This window comes from Myotis yumanensis, unplaced genomic scaffold (assembly GCF_028538775.1).
Source record: "Myotis yumanensis isolate MYYU_CA2020_CCGP unplaced genomic scaffold, mMyoYum1.0.hap1 SCAF_2, whole genome shotgun sequence".
Classification (NCBI taxonomy): domain Eukaryota; kingdom Metazoa; phylum Chordata; class Mammalia; order Chiroptera; family Vespertilionidae; genus Myotis; species Myotis yumanensis.
This window is the reverse complement of record NW_027223753.1, coordinates 73,190,342-73,209,606: the sequence shown is the minus strand read 5'-3', so window position 1 is coordinate 73,209,606 and position 19,265 is coordinate 73,190,342. Positions and strand designations below refer to the sequence as shown.

At 39.5% G+C, this 19,265-nt stretch overlaps 1 protein-coding gene across 2 annotated transcripts in view; it reads right to left on the bottom strand.

Moving 5' to 3' along the window:
• The window catches only part of DCDC2 (doublecortin domain containing 2), a 189,677-nt gene that overhangs the window by 10,718 nt on the left and 159,694 nt on the right, over positions 1-19,265 (bottom strand). For both annotated transcript variants that reach the window (XM_070405644.1, XM_070405645.1), the window contains one exon: positions 17,795-17,895. In XM_070405644.1, the coding sequence (XP_070261745.1) occupies positions 17,795-17,895 (101 nt within the window). The remainder of the gene's footprint in view (positions 1-17,794; positions 17,896-19,265) is intronic.

Genomic DNA, 19,265 nt, shown 5'->3' with positions numbered 1-19,265 from the left:
AAGTCAGAGAAACATTCTGGTGGCTCTCCACTCACCTGTCAGAGGAGGCCAGGACAAGGCCCGGGGGCAGCACATTCCTTTTCTGATGGCTCTGGGGGATTGAGGGAGATACCATGGGGCCCTGCCAGACATTTGTGGGCTCTCATCACAATGACTCAAGCAAGTGGGCCTAGGGCATTGGTTTTCATGAAGCAGTACTGCAGATGCCGGGCATTCAGAGACAAACACAGAGTCTGTGACAGCAAAGAGCTCAGAGCAGTGCAGAAACAATCTTGCTATGATAGGGCATGAGGAGAGAAGCAATAACAGTGCATGGCAGGAAAGGGATATCCAAGGTGGGGTGTGGCAGCTGCTGCCAGGTGTCACATGACTGGTCACTGAAACTTCCAAAACCTGGTGTCAATGGTGTTTGTGGGTAAAGATAACAGACGAGAGGCACACACATCACCTGTCTGTGCCAAAGGACATGTTCAGTGCTTATGCATTCATCATTCTATATGACCTCCACAGTAACCCTACTAAGCACACTTCTTATACCCATTTTATTATAAGGAATCACACACCACTTCTAACATCACACCCGGGTAAGCAAGTGGGGCTAGGATTTGACCCCAAGGTGTTCTTGCCCCAAAGTTCTGGTATTTATTCTCCCTTAAACAAACCACACAGATAATGCTACTTTACCTTGTCACCACCGCAAGCACACTCAAGTGTACAGTGGAACCTCAGTTCTCAAACTTAATTCATTCCAGAAGGCTGTTCAAGAAGGATTTGTTTGAAAACCGAATCATTTTTCCCACTAGAAATAATGTAAATTGAATTAATCTGTTCCAGACCCCCAAATGATTCCCTGTTTTAACCTTTCTTATATACAGTACATGTCTAATGTACTGTTTAGTCTATAAATAAATGCTCTTTTTTTTTTAAATTTATGGAACCAGTCCCCTACTAGCCTTAAACGAATCACTTTCAGCACTTGTTCCAGGGTGTCCTTCAGGTCAGCATGCAGCATCTTTGCTTGTTCACATAACACTGCCTCCCAAAGGCTGTCACTGGCTAACTGCTTTCCTTTATCCAAATCAACACAGTTTTTCTACCTCTTCAATTGCCTGTGATCCTTGCTTCTTTCACACCCTAAGCAACATTACCACTTTTGATGGCCTCTTTATGCCTTCAGATTGTGCTAATCCTTGACCCAGGCAACAAAAGTGTTCTCTCCTTTGTTTGTTGCCTGAGAGATGCTTTTTGTCATGCTGAGGTATCAGCATGAAAGGGTTGTCAGTTAGAGAACTTATGTTTGGTTGGACAACCAAGACATTTTTTCTGTGAACAACTTGGTTGGGAACCGAATTGTGAGAGATGGGAGACATTTGAGAAACAAGGTCTGACTGTACTTGCAATGGTCAGAAATAAGACATCTGCAGTAGGCAACATTACTTTTCCTGTTTAAAGAATTTCCAACCTGAGAACAAAACATCTCTGGACTTCTGTTAAAGACTCATGGTATGATCTAGGGAGGAAACACTGTAAAGTTTGTTAGGCAGAGTACCTGAAGCAGTACATTTTAAAAAATCCAGAAACACTACTACACTAATGGCCAATCAGAGATTTCATTTTAAGTTATCTCTGAGAATTGGATAATTATAAATCACTCTTCTAAAATTGTTATCGTCCTTACTGTGCCTAAAGTTCCCTATCAGAGCAAATTTGGGTTTTGATTTAAAGAGAAGTTATATATTATGTTCTCAATAAAAAAATTCAGTAACAATAACAGAAAAAGACCCTCAAAATGTACTGTAACCATTAGGAATCTGGATATGTTCCCAGACTCTCTGGGAATATATTACACGGGCTTGCTAAAGTCTGTTCAGGTGACTACCTTCTGTCTAAATCGGGGAAAGTCTGTTTTCCTTTCTTGACATCTGAATCTATGCCTGTAAGTTGCAAAACAATTGTGTGTTGGTTTTTAATTTTGTATTTTCCATCTTACCTTTTCTTCACTCCCAATTCCCAAACACACATACCCTTTTTCTCCGTTTAATTCAAAGGGCTGGTAAACACCCTAATCTCTTTTTAAGGAGAAGGAGACACTGAGCCCCAAATTCCAGCTCTGTTCCCTTCACTATTATAACCACCACCACTAACAAGCAGGACTATGCTTTCATCCCATTATTTGTATTAAACTTCTCCAGCATAGCTATTTCAGTAGTCATCAAATGAATCCACATCTGGTTAGCTCAACTTTAAGAAATGCAAGATTATGGTGCTGAAATACCATTTTGATCAATTTAAATAAGACAGTAACATTAGTTAAAAGGCTTATAATTCTTTAAAATATCCTGAGTGTAAAACAAAATTTATTATTACTATGACACTACAATTCAGGGCAAAAAAAAATGCTTCTATGGCAGATCTGTAATGAATAAATGAAAAGCAATGTGCTTTTTGGTGTTATCTTCTTTGAAGTAGGCATTAAATTATTAAAGGTGCTTCCAGTGTATACATCAATCAAACCATCCCCAGAAGGAACACTGGTTTTTACACGCATGCACACATACACATAGATAAAATCTATACCATCATGAGGGCCTGCAAAGAAGAAAAAAAGCCCTCCTACAAGAGGAAGGGTGCCCATGGTGGGAGGGAGCTATTCTTTAGGGTAAAGAAAAATATAAGAGGCAAAGTGAGTGAGTTGCACACTTCCTCAATCTCCTTCCCTCCTTCTCTTGCTATAGAAAAACTTTTAACCTAGTACCCCGCCCCCAACCAGAAGTGACATCCAACCCTGACAGTGGGACCCTCACAAAGGAGAATTTACTCAGGTGAGTGGGATTCTTTGGAGGCCACCAGCAAAACTAAGCTTCTCTTATCTCATCGCTAGAACAACTCTGTCCTGAGAGTCGGGCCGTCGGCTAAAGAGCTATGCGCAAAGCCAGACACAGATAGTCACATATTGTATGATTCAATTTATATAAAACATTGATAGGTAAATCTATAAAGACAAAGAGCAGATTAGTGGTTGCCAGGCTTGGGTAGAGGGGGAGGGGAGAATGGAGATTGACAGCTTAATGGGCCTTAGGTTTCCTTTTGGGTGATGAAAATGTCCCTTAGAATGAGACAGAGGTAATACTTGCACATCACTGTGACCATACTGAATGTCACAGAATTATATATTTAAAAATAATTAATGGCTCGTTTTTATGTTATGAAAATATTACTTCATTCTTTTAAAAAAAGCTATATACCCCCACTCTTCCCCACCAGGTACCCATTTACCTGGCCACATTTCTGTGTCTACTAAGATACCCAAAGAATATGCCACTTAACTTAGGGACCAACCTCAAATTATTCTCCTGCTTTACTCCACAATTGGACTATTGACAGCCACCTTCCTTGCCTCAGGTATATAAAGTTTCCCTTCACAAAATATCTGGTGATTCTAGGTAGTAGGTCAATGATGATATTACATGAATCAGAAGGCTGCAGAAACTAACAAAGAAATCTGAGAACTGCAGCTTACTTAGAATTGAAATATAGAAAGTGCTTGAAAAATGTTTATTTGAGAGCCACATTCTATTTTAATAATGTGTTCCCACTCCCCTTCCCCGCCCCCCAAAAAAACACCTTTTTATTTAATTTCTTCAAAATCCCCAGATAGTTCTCAGCCTCCTCCCATTTAGGTGAACCTGCCTGATTGACTGGCAAAGTGGTGACAGTCACAGCTGGGCAGACACCAGTCTTAGCTCATCAAGCAAGAAATGTCATGTGCCAGCAGCCAATATTCCACTCCACCTCAAGGAACCTTGGGAATATTCTGATAATGCTAATAGTTTAGATAGAGAAAAGTAACCACAGCAACCAAAAGGGAGGAGTTAGTTGGGGAGTACAGGGAGAAAGGAGCAGGGGTAAGAGCAAGAAATTGCAAATTAAGCTTGAGGGAGTGAGGAAGGATGAAGAGAAATAAGAAGGAAAAACCCTTGCAGTAAAGGGAAGCAGAGCTCCCATGCATGACTTCACCTCTCCTCCCGTAGAAGCTAGTCCTCATGTGATCCCAAGAGATTGTGTTCATATCCGAAGAAGATCCCTTGGTGGGGGAGGGGTGCTCTAAAAAAAAGATTTATATCTTTGGAGGTTTTCTTCAATGGGGACATCAACTGGCAATGCAAAATATATACTGCACAGGATGAGGCACATATGGTCTGGTGGTTACAGCTTCAGGCCAGAATCCACCTCACCTGGTCTCAGAGTCCCCTTTGGAATTTGAGGATGATAATAATGACCTCCCAGGGCTGTAGTAAGACCCAAATGATACCATACACATAAAAGACCATTATAAGCTGAACAAGCCATATCTATCTATAATAATAAAAGCATAATGCAAATCGACTGAATGGCCAAACAGCAGAACGACCATCTGGATGACCTTCCGAACGAAGCTGGGGCTGCAAGGGCCTACTCTTGCATAAATTTCATGCATCCGGACTCTAGTCTATCTATCTATATATATATATATATATATATGTATATATATATATATATATACATATATATATTTATTTATTATTGTTTTCACTCCACTTTTCTTGCTATTGAATGGAAGGAGTTGAGAGTAGTTGTAAATACAGTATTTACACTAATGAAATTATAAACTAGGGGGCTACTTAGAACACTATCTCTTCTAAATTTCTTGAAAATAAACAAAAAGTGATATTAAGACACTTAATAATTGTCTTATCCTTATCAATTAATACAGTTAAAGGCAGGCTGATGTTCAATTCCTGGTTCATTAGACTGTTAGGTGTGATTCACATAAACTAATTATCAAAACTAATCATCACTGGTCTTATGTTTAGCCTTGGCTTCTGATTTCTCTGGCATGGATTTTTCACAGCAAATTCACCATACAATAGCTTTTTCTTTTTGTTTCTAAACTGCTTTCCACGCTTAAAACTAATACAAATGTGCCAGAGAGAGACACCAAACAAGGATGATTTACATAAATTAATACAGGGACTTAAATAAAACACAACTGTCTTCAGTTGGAATGAGAGGTTGGCAGCAGCCAGTTAGGGGTATAATAATGACAGACACTTAGATAGCACATTATGCTCCTGCAAGTACGTTCATATCTATTTGCTCTTATATCTTCCCAAGCATGATGTCCCCACTGTGCAGAGTGGAAACTGAACCTGAAGAAAAGTCAAGCAATGTGCCAATATGACCAGTGGGTGACAATATGTTTCATTTACATCATAGAAAATAAAATAAAAGTTCCAATTGAAACACAGTGGTCCTGGTAGTAGTTTATAATCTGGTCACCATGGAAACCCCTCATCTAATCAGCCCCACCCCTAATATATGACTAATGGGCTAATGATGCAAAGGGCCTGGCTGGACTGAGCTGGGTTCCATGTCTTGCTTTTCTCCTTTCTACTAATGATGGATCATCTTTCTTACAGACTTAGACTTAAAAGCTGACTCTGTTCCCTGACTATTATTTTTTGCTTTATTAGGCAGCATCAAATCAGAGATGAATCCCTTTTTCTCGCTGTTTAGGGCTTAACTGTGTCCTCTCAAAGTTTATATGTTGAAGTCCTAACTCCTAGTAAGGACCTCGGAATGTGACTTTAACGAGGCAATTACGTCAAGAAGGAGGTTCCTGGAGGGGGCCCCTATCCAATATGACTGATGTCCTTATAAGAAAGAGAGATTACAACACAGACACATATGGAGTAAAGACTATGTGAAGACACGGGAAGAAGATGCCATCTATAAGCCAGAGACAGATCTTAGAAGAAACCCACTCTGACGACATCTTAATCTCAGACTTCTAGCCTCCAGAACTATGAGAAAATCAATTTCCATGTTTAAGCCACCCAGTCTGAGGTATTCTGTTAAGGCAGGCCTTCTAACACCATTATCTTCTCCTTCCCGCACATTCACATTTATGTGCATATCCTTTCCTCTCTCTCTCCCTCTGTCTTCTCTCACCCGTTTCCTTTCCTTAAAAAGCCCTTTGGCCCCGTCTAGGGCAGTCATGTTCCTCATAAAGGGAAGAGGGCTGACTGGTGTGACAGAGCAGGAAGGCCAACCCAGCCCTGCCTTCTGAGAGAGCAGTCTTCCTCTGTGGAGGAAGTGGAAAAGAGTGCTGGCCGTTCCCCTTGTACCATGCTGTATTATTCATTCTGTCCCCCATACATGGCCCAGAATGCTCTCCTCCTCTCCGTTAGACACCTTACCCTCCCAAGCCTCCTGGATCCCTCAGTCAATTGTGCCATCATCGCGCCTATCAAATTTCTTTAGCACACTCTAATCACAGTGTGCTCTTCTTCTCTATTTAGGTGTGATATGAAAATAGGGAATATGAATTACTATCAAGTAGAACCTCAAACAATATTTGGAATAATTATGGAATAATGGGGGAAATCAGCCTTGGCTCAATGGAAGTTTCTAGAGAAACTTTTGTTTTTATTGAATTTAGAGAGGGAGAAGGGAGAGGGAGAGAGAAACATCTATTAGCTGCCTCCTGCATGCCCCACACTGGGGATCAAACCTGAAACCTGGGCATGTGTCCTCAACGGGAATCAAACCAGGGACCTTTTGGTGCATGGGACAACATTCAACTCACTGGGCCACACCTGCCAGGGCAAGAGACAAGGGCTCTTTCTTATTCAGCTTCATGCCCATCACCACATTTACTGTAATATTGTATCATCAGTTGTCTTAAATTAAACACAAATGTGTCTCCCACAGATAAAAGCCAGCATCCTATGTGCCCTCAGGAAAGTAGATGATAATGAGAGGCTCACATTTATTGGATATTCTACAGACACCTGGTATTATGCCCCATGCACCTCATATACATAATTATATTTAAACTAACCTTACAATCACCTGAGGTAAACACTATTATCAAAATTTGCAGATAAAAAAAGCATAAAGATTTAGGTAAACTTGTCTAAAATCCCACAGACTTATCCAAAATTGACAGAGGGATAGGAAATCTTTTTTGACCACTAGATTGTTAAACTATTTTCCCAAGATACGGTATAGAGCAATACACCAAACTCAGTATGATGCTAATAGTTCCTTCCAGCCTAGTGTTGTCTAAGCCAGTGCTTCTCCATCACCTGGGATCTTGTTAAATGCAGATGCTAAGTCAGCAGTTCGGAGGTTCTGCATTTCTAACAGATCCCCAGATGACCATGGTAAGCCTCTGCACCACATATAAAACAAGACATTCATAAATGTACAACTTCAAAACAGCATTTTTGGTTAAAATTTCTAATTATAATAATGCCTTGAAATAACCTCTCTTTAAATATTGTACTTTTATCTTAAAAAACATCAATTTTATTGAAAGCTGGAGAAAAGTAGGATTGTTGACAGAATGATGTTTAGACATAAAGAAGACAGGGTTGCTAGATTTATTCTAAGTTCATCCCCATGCCACTGTTTTTAAGAGTCATGTTATAAAACAGAAACGCAATACAGTGGGGCCTTGACTTACGAGTGTCCCGACTAACGAGTTTTTTTAGATACCAGCTGTCTCTCGGCCGATTTTTTGCATTGAGTTGATAGAGTAATTTGAGTTAACGAGCTCCTTAATGAGCTCCTTAACGAGCTTGGTCTCAGAACGAATTAAACTTGTAAGTCAAGGCCCCACTGTACATTAGGAAGGTACTTTTACCTATGTTTAAAGTATTTTGCCCTGACACATCAAATTTTGGTCAGTTTGTGACTAAAATTTAGAGAGAACCAATTTTAAGGTAGAAATTGTTTCTCCAAAGAGTACATCCATCCTGAAACTTCAGGAGTAGCTCATGCCCACGAGTAATTACGGAATACTATATTCTTTAGAAAGCACAATTCTTGTGCCTCACTGGAGACAAGGAAGGGTGTTGGTTATATTCTACTCTATATACTCACTAAGCTCAAGTACATAATGTGAAACCGTGATCTCAGGAGTCACCCAGGTGATTCCAGCCTCGCAGCCTCTCTACCACCAAGGACATTAGAGCACAACCAGATTAACAGCCATAGTACAAGCATAGGTGCAATTACAGACTATGTGTGCCCTTCAGTATAGAAGGGTTTGTAAGATCTCTGTGAGGTCTTTTCCCTTTCTGAGACTTTTATCTTTTAAAAACCACATTATTGTAAGCAATTGCTGTTAACATTTATTAGAAAAGTGACAGCAGATTTTCTCTTTCACGTGACATCAACATTAGCATTTCAGGTGTCTTTGCCTGAGTTTGCCTACATGTGTTTCTTACTATTTATTTTGTGATGAACATTGTGAGGAAATGGTTGATTGGTATGGCAAGACAGGAAAGGTCTGGTAGCTATTATCGCTGGCTACCTCCTTGCAGGGATGGCTCAGGGGAAACCATACGTATTCAGGTTTCCTAGAGAATATGCATGTAGTTACTGAGATTAACTCAGGATTCCTGAGTGATAAGAAAAAATAAGATGGAATATGGAAATTACATGGAAATAAGCCACAAAATATCAAAAGCATCAATTATTTGAAGCTATTTTCACAGACAGATGGAGCTGCTCAAATGATTTACACTTTAAACTCTGACAGTAACAGCAGCCCCAAAAACTAAAAATGGAAAAGGCATACAAACACAGTCCACAGCTAATGTTAAAGTAAATGTTGATGTTTCTTATATTTACATCAGAATTCCCTGAGGAATATATGTTAATATTTAAGACCTTTCTATCTGAAATAACAGCACAAGTTAGAACTTTCTAGTCAAGATACCCTACTCAACCACCCTCTCCCACCCACCCCCATTCCCACATATCTGGTCTTCCTCTCTGAAATAGACTAGGCCTAGAAACTGGAGATCAGAACAAAACAAAACAAATAAGAAGAAAGAATAAAGAGAGGAGAGAGAGAGAGAGAGAGAGAGAGAGAGAGAGAGAGAAAGGAAGGAAGGACTACTTTAGCTGTCCACTTCTCAATGTAACATTTGCTACATCTGAAATTTAATAAGAGTAAGGATTCTTTACAAGGTTTGGGCAGGAAGTGTAGATGTGGATTTTACGGCAGAGTTTAGGCATAGATGTTGAAAGTATAGAAGTAACTGCACTTGTTTTATATTTCTGTCCCTATGGAAACTAAAATCATTTCCTATCCAATTTCAATGAGGTGCTTTGAAATAATCAATTTCAATTTTTCATGACAGCAAAGTGCTGCTTCCTGCTCTTAGCTTTCAGAGGCTTACTTTCACACAGGGGGATAAAAAGGTTATATATGGTTCGAAGTACAAAGACCTACAGAAAGCATGAAGCTCTGGCCAGCCACCTGCTGAAGCCGGTTCACTCAGGCCCAGTCAAGCTTCACAAGTTCCTGCAACACCCATATGAAAAGATATGGTACATTGAAAACTTAAACTGGATAGCAAGGGAATATTTAGTCATTAGAAAAAAATTCCACATTCAGTTTTCTCACTTTAGAAGTAAACGTTAATTTTCTTTCACTTACATCAGAAATCCCGGAAGACTACACTTTAATGATTAACACCATTTCTATCAATTAAACACATATCTACAATCACAATGTCACAAAAAGCCCTGACGATGAACACGGAAATTAAGAAGCCAGATCACCTTCACCTTCACCTTCACTCTTCCAGCTGTGTGTGATGCTTATATCACCAAGGATGAATAGGATTCACTAAGAGGCTGTGACTTAAAAATAAAGAATGATGAAAATACTATTAGTGCATTATTCCTTTCAGTCCAGGGAAGGCAGTAAAGGCCCAGTGGCCCCCTACACAGATGGAACATGTTGCTGTTTATGAGATAATAAGAAGTCCCTCATCTCCCACTTCCCTTCCTTGCGGTGCTTAGAAAGAGTACCAGACTGGAGGCCAGGAGCCCTGGGCGCCTACTAGACTCCCGACCAGCAGCTGTGTCTTTGTGGGAAAACAGCTTTCCCCGCTAGGGAGCTTTGTTTCTTCACTGGCCAAATAAGGAGTTTGAACCAGCTTCCTCTCTGGTTCTAAATGCTTTATAATTATTATTTTAATAAATATATTTCATTGAAGCAGATTTAGGGGTCTGATCAGAGGAAGCAGCTTCCTTTACCTTTTTGTGTATTTTGTTACCTATGAAGAACTAATTCAAATAAGCTCTCCATTCAGCTTGCCTTTCATGAGAGACTGCTGATTCTTCATAAGTAGCTGGTAGAGTAAGTGATGAGGCCAGGGCATGGAGAACAAAAATATGTCGATGGGCATATTTGGATTTCAAACCTCCTGCTTCTGGGTATAGTCTCTAGGCTACAGATTATTTTTTTAAAATAGAACTATGTTCTCTATGTGTAGACCAAGAATCACAAACTCAAGTGCCCCCAGGAGCTGGGAAAATAACATAAATGTGAAGTCAGGACAGGTGCTTGATAATAGGAAGAGCTGTGGCCTGTGGCGGACTGCAGAACACATGGCCTGCTGAAGAGATTCAGGTTCTGTAAGCTCGGTGCTAGCCGAAGAAGTGTCTCTCACAGAGCTGGTCACAGGCTGCCAGGCTGCCCTCTCTCCTGCCGGTTCTATAAAGATGAATTAGTGTGAAAGTGATTTCCGGTTGAACACAGAAGACTGAACAAATGTGGTTTTTCCCACTCCCTTCTGATAACCCGCTAAATTCTGAAATTGGAGGTCTAACCAATAAAATGCAAAAACCAATCACCCTACAGTGCAACTCCCCCAACCTGATGAGCCCTGCCTATGCACAGTGTCTCTATTGCTTTACTCTAAAATCTAACCAGATATACATCTTAAATTTATATAATACTTTATGTCAAACATATTTCAATCTTTAAAAAAAACCACAATCAATTAACCAGACAGGCAAGAAAAGCTTCTGACATGTAGACAGAGATAAAAACATAGAAAGAAAAAGAAACTCAGAAGAAACAAAAATAGTATAAAAAAGAAAGGTTAAAATAATAGGTCTATCCTTGGAAAGATAAAGTATGATATCATATCCATTAAGCAGGAATAGGATGCTATAAAAAGGAATATTCAGAGAATCTGAAAGAGCTGCTAAAACTTCAAATTATATGACTGAAAAAAAATTCAACAGATGGAAGAAAACACTTAAAATCTTTTTATTTTAAAAAAGATTGAGAAAATAGAAAAAAATCCATAGAGATGGAAAGTAGGAGAAGCAAGTATAGGATGAGTCTAGGAGGGCCTATATCCAAATACTTTTTATTCCAGAAAGAGGGGAGAGAAATGAAGAGAAGTTATCAAAAAAATAATTCAATATATTTTTCAAGACTAAAAAACAAACATTTACATAATAAAAAAGCCCATTAAGTGTCCAGTCCAATCAGCAAAAAGACCTGCACAAAGGCACAGAATTGGAAATCTTCAGAACAGCAGGAACAAAGACAAGAGCCTGAAAGCTTCCAGATAGTGAAAAAGGGTTATTTCACGAAGGCCCAGGAGACACAATGGCACTGAACTTTCCCAACTGCCATTCTGAATAGGAAGGACAATAGAGCAATGCTTTCAAAATTTTGAGAGAAATTATATCTAACTAGGTATAATTTTATACCTAGTCATACTTAGTCAAGTTAGGATAGAGAAAAAAAGACATTTCAGACATGTAGTGTTTTTTTTCCAAAAGTCTCTTCCATGACGCTTTCCTCAGTGGGCTCCTAGAGGTGAGTTCCACACAAAAATGAAGGTGTAGCCAAGAAAGAGGAAGATACAGAATCCAAGAAATGGAGGATCCACCCACTGGAGAAGCAAAGGAAATTTCCAAAATAATGGTGAAGACAAATACCAGGGTAACCCTGAAAAGCATACCTATAGAACAGCTGACTAGCTCGAGGCAGATGATTGAAAGGCTGAAAAGATGAAACTGAGATTTCATTATCACTGCATATGTTTGAGTGTACCAAGCGGAGATCAACAGTTCTGGCAGAATTTGAAGATGGCTTGCTAATAACTACACACAAAAACTACACAAACAACAAAAAAGGCAATTACTAGAATAGGGAGGAGGAATAAAGGGTAACACAACAAAGGATATGTACCCAGAGTATACCATATGGCTCAGCTAACAATAATACAGATAAGCAAAAATAACATACAGATTAAATATTGACTTAGCAAAAATTATTATCTACATACTAGAGGCCCGGTGCACAAATGGGGTCCCTCAGCTTGGCCTTTGGGGATCGGGCTGAAAACGGCTCTCTGACATCCCCCGAGGGGTCCCAGATTGCAACAGGGCACAGGCCAGGCCTAGGACCCCACCAGTGCATGATCAGGGCCAGAGAGGGACCACAGGAGGGCTCCAAGGGCGTGCCCGGCCTGTCTCACCCAGTCCCAATCAGCTGGGCCCCAGCAGCAAGCTAACCTACTAATCAGAGCACCTGCCCCTTGGCCGTCAGTGCGCATCATAGTAACTGGTCAAACAGTCGAACGATTGGCCAGACACTTAGCACACTAGGCTTTTATTATATTAAGCTATAAAAGGCTAATCGACCATCTGACCGTCTGACCGGGTGGTAGGTATGACGTGCACTGACCACCAGGGGGAAGACACTCAACACAGGGCCTGCTGAGCTTTGGTGACTTGGCAGCAGCAGTTCTCAGGTGACACACCCCAGAACCGGAGAGGAGGGAGCCCGATTCCTCACGGGGCCCCACAATTCCACCTTCGGCCATGGGTTATGTTGTTGCTGGGGCACTGTTGGCCCCGAATCTGGTTTACTGCACACTTGCGTTTGCGTTCACCACCCTGTACGACAGCAACTTTGCAGAGTGCACTCTCACACTCCGAGACTCCTTAGGGCAGTGGTTCTCAACCTTCTGGCCCTTTAAATACAGTTCCTAATGTTGTTACCCCCAACCATAAAATTATTTTCATTGCTACTTCATAACTGTAATGTTGCTACTGTTATGAATCATAATGTAAATATCTGATATGCAGAGTGGTCTTAGGCAACCCCTGTGAAAGGTTTGTTCGACTGCCAAAGGGGTCAGACCCACAGGTTGAGAACCGCTGTCTTAGGGGATGTTGGAGAGCCAGTTTCGGCCCAATCCCCACAGGCCAGGCCAAGGGACTCCACCTGCTGGAGGGACCCCCGCTCACTCCCCAGATGCCCTTCCCACAGCACCGCCCCAGGTGCCGCTGGCTAGGGAGGGACCACGGGAGGTTGGCTCCAGGTGTGTCCGGCCTGTCTCTCCCAGTCCCGCCCCAGCGGCCACCTTCTAATTAATTTCCTTTCAATGTGCACAAATCCATGTACCAAGCCAATAGTAAAATTATAATGGAGAGGAAGAAGGGAAAAGGCATGCATGTGAGGTTTTGTGCACATACGGCCTTATTTAGGGAGGAAGAGCGGGAAGGAGTTGGTAAGAGATTTAAATAATCATCTTCCATAGTCATTAGAGATAAAGTTAGCAAATACTATCTAAAGTTGAAAAATAAAATCAGTTAATGTAGTTTATCAAATTTGATATGTCACCAGTTAAAAGGATGTCCATTCTGTGTACCGCTTAGAATGAGGAAAAAAAGCCAATTAAACTATGACATAGTTTGACATTGTAAGACCCAAATATCTCAGAGGTATTAAAATGGAGGGGAGGGAGAAAGGGAGGGGTGATGTAGAAATATAGCAGTGTATTCCATGAGAAACAACAAACTAATTCAAATAGGTTTTCTCTGTGGAGAAGGCATCAAGGTGGGGAAAAGTGAAACAAGAGGTTGCCATTTTTGTTATCATCTTTTAAAAATATCATATGTGTAATTTTAATTAAGAAGTTTTAGACAAATAAACAAACACACAAATGAACAAATAAATTCAATCACAACCTACAATTAAAAGAAGCAAAAAGCTTTCATTGCTCCAGTGCTCATGATGCTGGCTTAAATGCTACTTAATGAAACTATTTAGCATAAAAACATTTTGAAATTATCATTATTTTATTACTCAGAATCAACTACAAACTGACGGGAGAATGCTATAAAACAACCCCAAATCACTCTAAAGTTACTGTCTCCATCTTGTGCTCTCTTCTGTCATATGGAACAAAATCTAAAACATAATTACTTATTTTCCTGTTTTATAGGTACTTATTTGCCTGTGTTTCTGATATGGTGATTTCTCCTTCCTAATCCTCACTTTTTAGGTGCAGTTTACTTAAATATAATGAAACAAGCTCATTTCTTGACTCCTTAGCCTGAAAAAGCATCACTTTATAAATAGAGCATATTGTCGCCTGAGTCATTGGTGCCAGGGTACAGCCATAGGTATTAGCTCACCAGGCACCTGTCCCACTGCTTATGGACAACCGATTGATTTGGAATGTGCATGGTACTCTAATAAGGGTACCAAATTCTTATTAGACCTAAACTCTCCCCTAAGAAAATATGTTTGTTCTGGCCTTCTTGAATATGTAACATAATGTGACATTCTCCACTTTTCCATCAGTTCAGAAGTATCGTTAACTTGTCTCTAAAAAATGAAGAGTCTGGATCTTGGGACAGAGTTCAGACACTTTCTTGGCTAGAATTTAACCATGATGCCCCATTACACACACACACACACACACACACACAGCAACAACAACAACAACATACAAACACACACACAACATACAAACACACACACAACAACAACATACAAACACACACACACACACACACACATAGTTGATGCCAGGCTATCAAGGTCTGAAATGTTACCCCACTTGCCAGCTAACACATCAGCCTGCCAGTTTCATGGATGCTGGCAGAGGACATGAGACTCTTGGGCCAGAGCTAGCTGACTCGACTGCTCACAGCAATGTCAATAGCTAGATCACCACTTGTACTCACTCCCCAAAGCCCCACTCCCCAGGGCAATGTGAATAGGGTTAGGTGATCTACATAGTAGTCTGCTCTTCAAGGGCAGAACCCAAAGCTTAGAGAACCCAAATCTTTTATTTCAGAATATTTTTATTGTGGTAAAATACACATAACACAAAATTTGCCATTTTAACTAGGCTTGAGTATACAATTCAATGGCACCAAATCTTCTATGTTGGATAGTAAACCTGCCAGACTTTTACACCATATGGAGACATTATCTTTATTATACTAGACAATAAACAAACCTCGCCTTTGTTCTACAGCAGGGTTTCTCAATCTCAGCCCTACTGACACTTTGAACTGAATAATCTGTGTGTGTGGGGCGGGGGGACCTGTTATATAACAAGATATTTTAGCAGCATCCCTGGCTCCTAACCATAGATTCTCTCAGCTATTATAATCAAAAAATGTCCTCAGAAATTGTCAAAATCACCTCCAGTTGAGAGTGACTGCTCCCATGAAAGTCACTATCCCTGTTTTTCAGGCCTGTTCACTCTACAAACATCCTTAAAAAGGTAGTCTAGAACTCAGGCAATCAGTGCCTCTACTCACAAGATGTGGGGAAACATAAGAGCTCTACAGAGCATTGGCTCCCAACAGAGGTCTTAATATTTACTTCTAAAAATTGATTTGATTTTCAGGCATCAATAAATTACTTGGCACATGATATTTACACACAAACACACACACACACACACACACACACACACACACCCTTCTTCATGGACCTTTGACTAAAGTTACAAGATGAACCATTTAGATGACAGGAAACTAACTCAAAGTAGTTAACTAGGATTGGCCTGAAAGGGAGTGTGTGTAAGTATCATTTATAGCTGAGCCAAATCATATAGGATGACTACATTTCCTTTCTGATGCAAGAATGTTTTCAATCGCTGGGTTAATCACTGTTTTTTATTTGTTTGTTTGTTTGCATTTACTACTCTTCTTCTAGATCACTCCTGTGCTTTGAAGTTTGATAGACCTGCATTCAAATCCCAACTCCTTTGACAATACCATCTTGGACAAGTAATTCCACCTATGTGAGCCCCCTTTCTTCCTCTATATAAAGTGGGAATAATAAGACCTGTCTCACAGGGTGGTTATCACAATTACATGAGATAAAAGTGCCTACTACAGTGCCTGGCACTCATAGGTACTTAATGAACAGTACCTGTTGTTCCACGAAGACCACCACTAGGGCACATCCTCAGAGCTGTTCTTACTGTAATGAATATTACTATAATGAATCTTTACGCTAATTTCTCCACACTCTCACTTGGTTTTTGACAATATTTATGACATAGCTGCTTAGGATTTAGAGCTAAAGGTCACTAAATCATAGAGAGAATGACTCTACACCCTGACCTGAATAGCAGCTCATGCCAACCACATGAACCAGACAATCCCATAGGGTCAAAGAAGAAAATAATTCTGGCCTTTGCTTACCTGGTTTTATTTTCTTCAAACTGATATAAATTAGTTGAAATTGCTCAGCTTTACCAAGCTGTCTAATCAGTCTCTTTTGCATACTTGTATTTTAATAAGTTAGCACTCTCCAATCAAATAAGAAATCAAGCTCTGCGGACGAACACTTACCCAAGGCTGCTCAGGTTCCGGCGCTGATCTATGCCCCCTGCTAGTCACCCTTCGTCGTGATCATTAAACTTATGTGTAAAAAATAGCTATCACAGATTTCATAACTCATTAAGTGCTTAACAAAGAGATTTCTCTTCTGGAAATAATGCTACGATTCTTTTCTTGATATCTGGCATTCTGACTTTGGAATATAAATTAGTCTTGGTTTTAGCAGCTAATAGGTGTTGTATATTCATGATGATTATCCTTCTTTGTCTTATAATATTTAATTACAGCTTCACAGAAGACTTAAAATTCCATTTAACCTCAGAAAAAATACCTATCACTGGAGTTTATGAAAAATTATTAGTTGTAACTAAGCCTAGATAATAAATTGGATTTTTGAAATCTGTGGTTTTTAACACATTGGGCTTTTCATTGGGAAGGTGATACTTACAGAAAACGCCTGTGCAATAACCAAGCAGAAACTGCACTGCCTCACTGTGAAGGCGGACACCATTGAGAAGATCATCTGTGGGATTTGCTGGATTGTGAAATTTGCTTTTTGAAAGGGAAATATCACAGAATAGTCAGAGGGCAAGTGGCAATACCTAGTGACTTCTCATTACCTTGAGCCTGGGATTATGATTTCCTCTCCTCACCTAAATTCCCCTCCTCCACACAGAATTGTAAGAAACCTGGTTGAATTGTGTTAAAAAGTCTGTTTTATTTCTGGCCTCATTTAGCTAGAATTAACATTGCTTAATCCCTTCTGTAAGCACATGTGTGTAAACACACACACACACACACACACACACACACACACACATTTCCGTGTTCCACTGGCCTAAGAAATAAAATCAATACACACATAGCAAATATTTGAGTTGCATTTATACAAGTACTTAATTTATGACAAAAATTCCAATCACAATAACTTCAAGGACCCGAAAAGAGAAAACATTTTTGTTTTTTAAAAACAAAACCAAACAACAATACCCTGCGTTTCTAAGAGGAGGACTATTTTTGTAGATAAAACCCAAAGCCAACACACTTTTTTTCCTGTGTCAAGTTTCTCCCTCTTTATATCTCATTCTTAACTCCAATTACCATATTCTTCAATGTTGCTTTTTAAAGATATATCATTTTCCATCATCATAAAAGACTCCATCCAAATGGCTATTCTTTGTGGGAAAACTAAAAAGAAATGAAGGTGTTTTGTTTTTAAGGTTTTCAGCCACACTGTACCTGAGAGGGTTTAACTAACATATGAAAAATTTGAAATAAAAAATAGTAGCAATTGGTTTATACATATTTTTATAGGCATGGAGATTACCTGATCAACTGGAATCTCAACCTGAGTGTCTTCATCTTCTTGGACTTCTGCTGCCCCCCGAGTTTCAGATCTTTCTTCTCCAGCTTTGAAAATGCCTTCATCTGTTGAGACAAATACACAGTGAAATCAAAATCCAATTGTGACATCATGTGGCTGCAGGTAGAAATTACATCAAATACCTGAGAAGACTGTTTTGAAATAGGTATTTTGGTTCCCTTTGTCTGGACAGGATTTCTGTAGCTCCCCTCCCCCGTAATTCCTCTCCATTTTCATTGGGAAAAGCTTTAATGGCCAAAATAAGGCTCACCCAGCAGAATAGAGATCTGTCCCAGACTCCCCCTCATATGTTGGCTCAGATATAATAACACAACACTGTGAAGGTATTTAGATGGAAGAACTTCACACTTACCATCTCTGTTCTACCCTCCTGTCCACAAAACAGTATGATGCTTAATGCTTTAAGATACTATTTTTTATACATTTTTTCTTTCCCGAGAGAATGTTATGCACTGAATATAACATACTGGAATAATTATCTCTGTTCAGAATAATACAAAAAAAGTATTTTTACTGCAACAGAATCATAGAGCTGACTCTGTATCGCACACAAATCAATCTTTTGTTTTGAAGATTTCCACAGGATTTTTACAATCTATTTTTAAAATCCCTAATTATCAAAGTAACCTAAATCTCTAAGACTTTAGGTTAAGCATCTTTGACTGTGAAAGCAAAAGGAGCTATTTTCCATATTTGAAAGAGTTTTAATGTCTTACCCCTCAGTCTTCTCTTCAGGCAAAAAATCACAGAACCATGGGTCATTATGTCTGCCTATTTGCCTCACTCACAGATGTCTCTCTGTCCAATTTTTAAGGATCTCCAGGGATGGAGAGTTCCCTTCCTTGTTGGTAATCTATTTCACCATGTGCTACCCATAAGGTCTAGAAAATGTTTTTATCTTTTTTATTAAAACCACCTCTATTTCTCCAAAGCATGCTTATTTCCTAGAGCACAATTATTTAACATCTTTCCATAATAGTATTTCATGTTGTTAAATAATGAAATCATTCTTAATATATAAAAATATATTAAACATATAAAAAAAATATTTAACATATAAAAATATTTTTGTATATACGTTAGGGGCTAATTATATGTAAGGCACAGTGTGACACTCTAAGACAGTGGTTCTCAACCTTCCTCATGCTGCAACCCTCTAATACAGTTCCTCATGTTGTGGTGACCCCCAACCATAAAATTATTTTCGTTGCTACTTCATAACTGTAATTTTGCTACTGTTGTGAATCGTAATGTAAATATCTGATATGCATATGTGTTTTCTGATGGTCATGACCCACAGGTTGAGAACCGCTGCTCTAAGATGTGAGTGGAATGTAGAGTGTTCCCTGAAGTCTACTACAGACCAGTGCATAAACAGAGATAAAAACACAACAGAGTGCTGTAATAGAGCAGG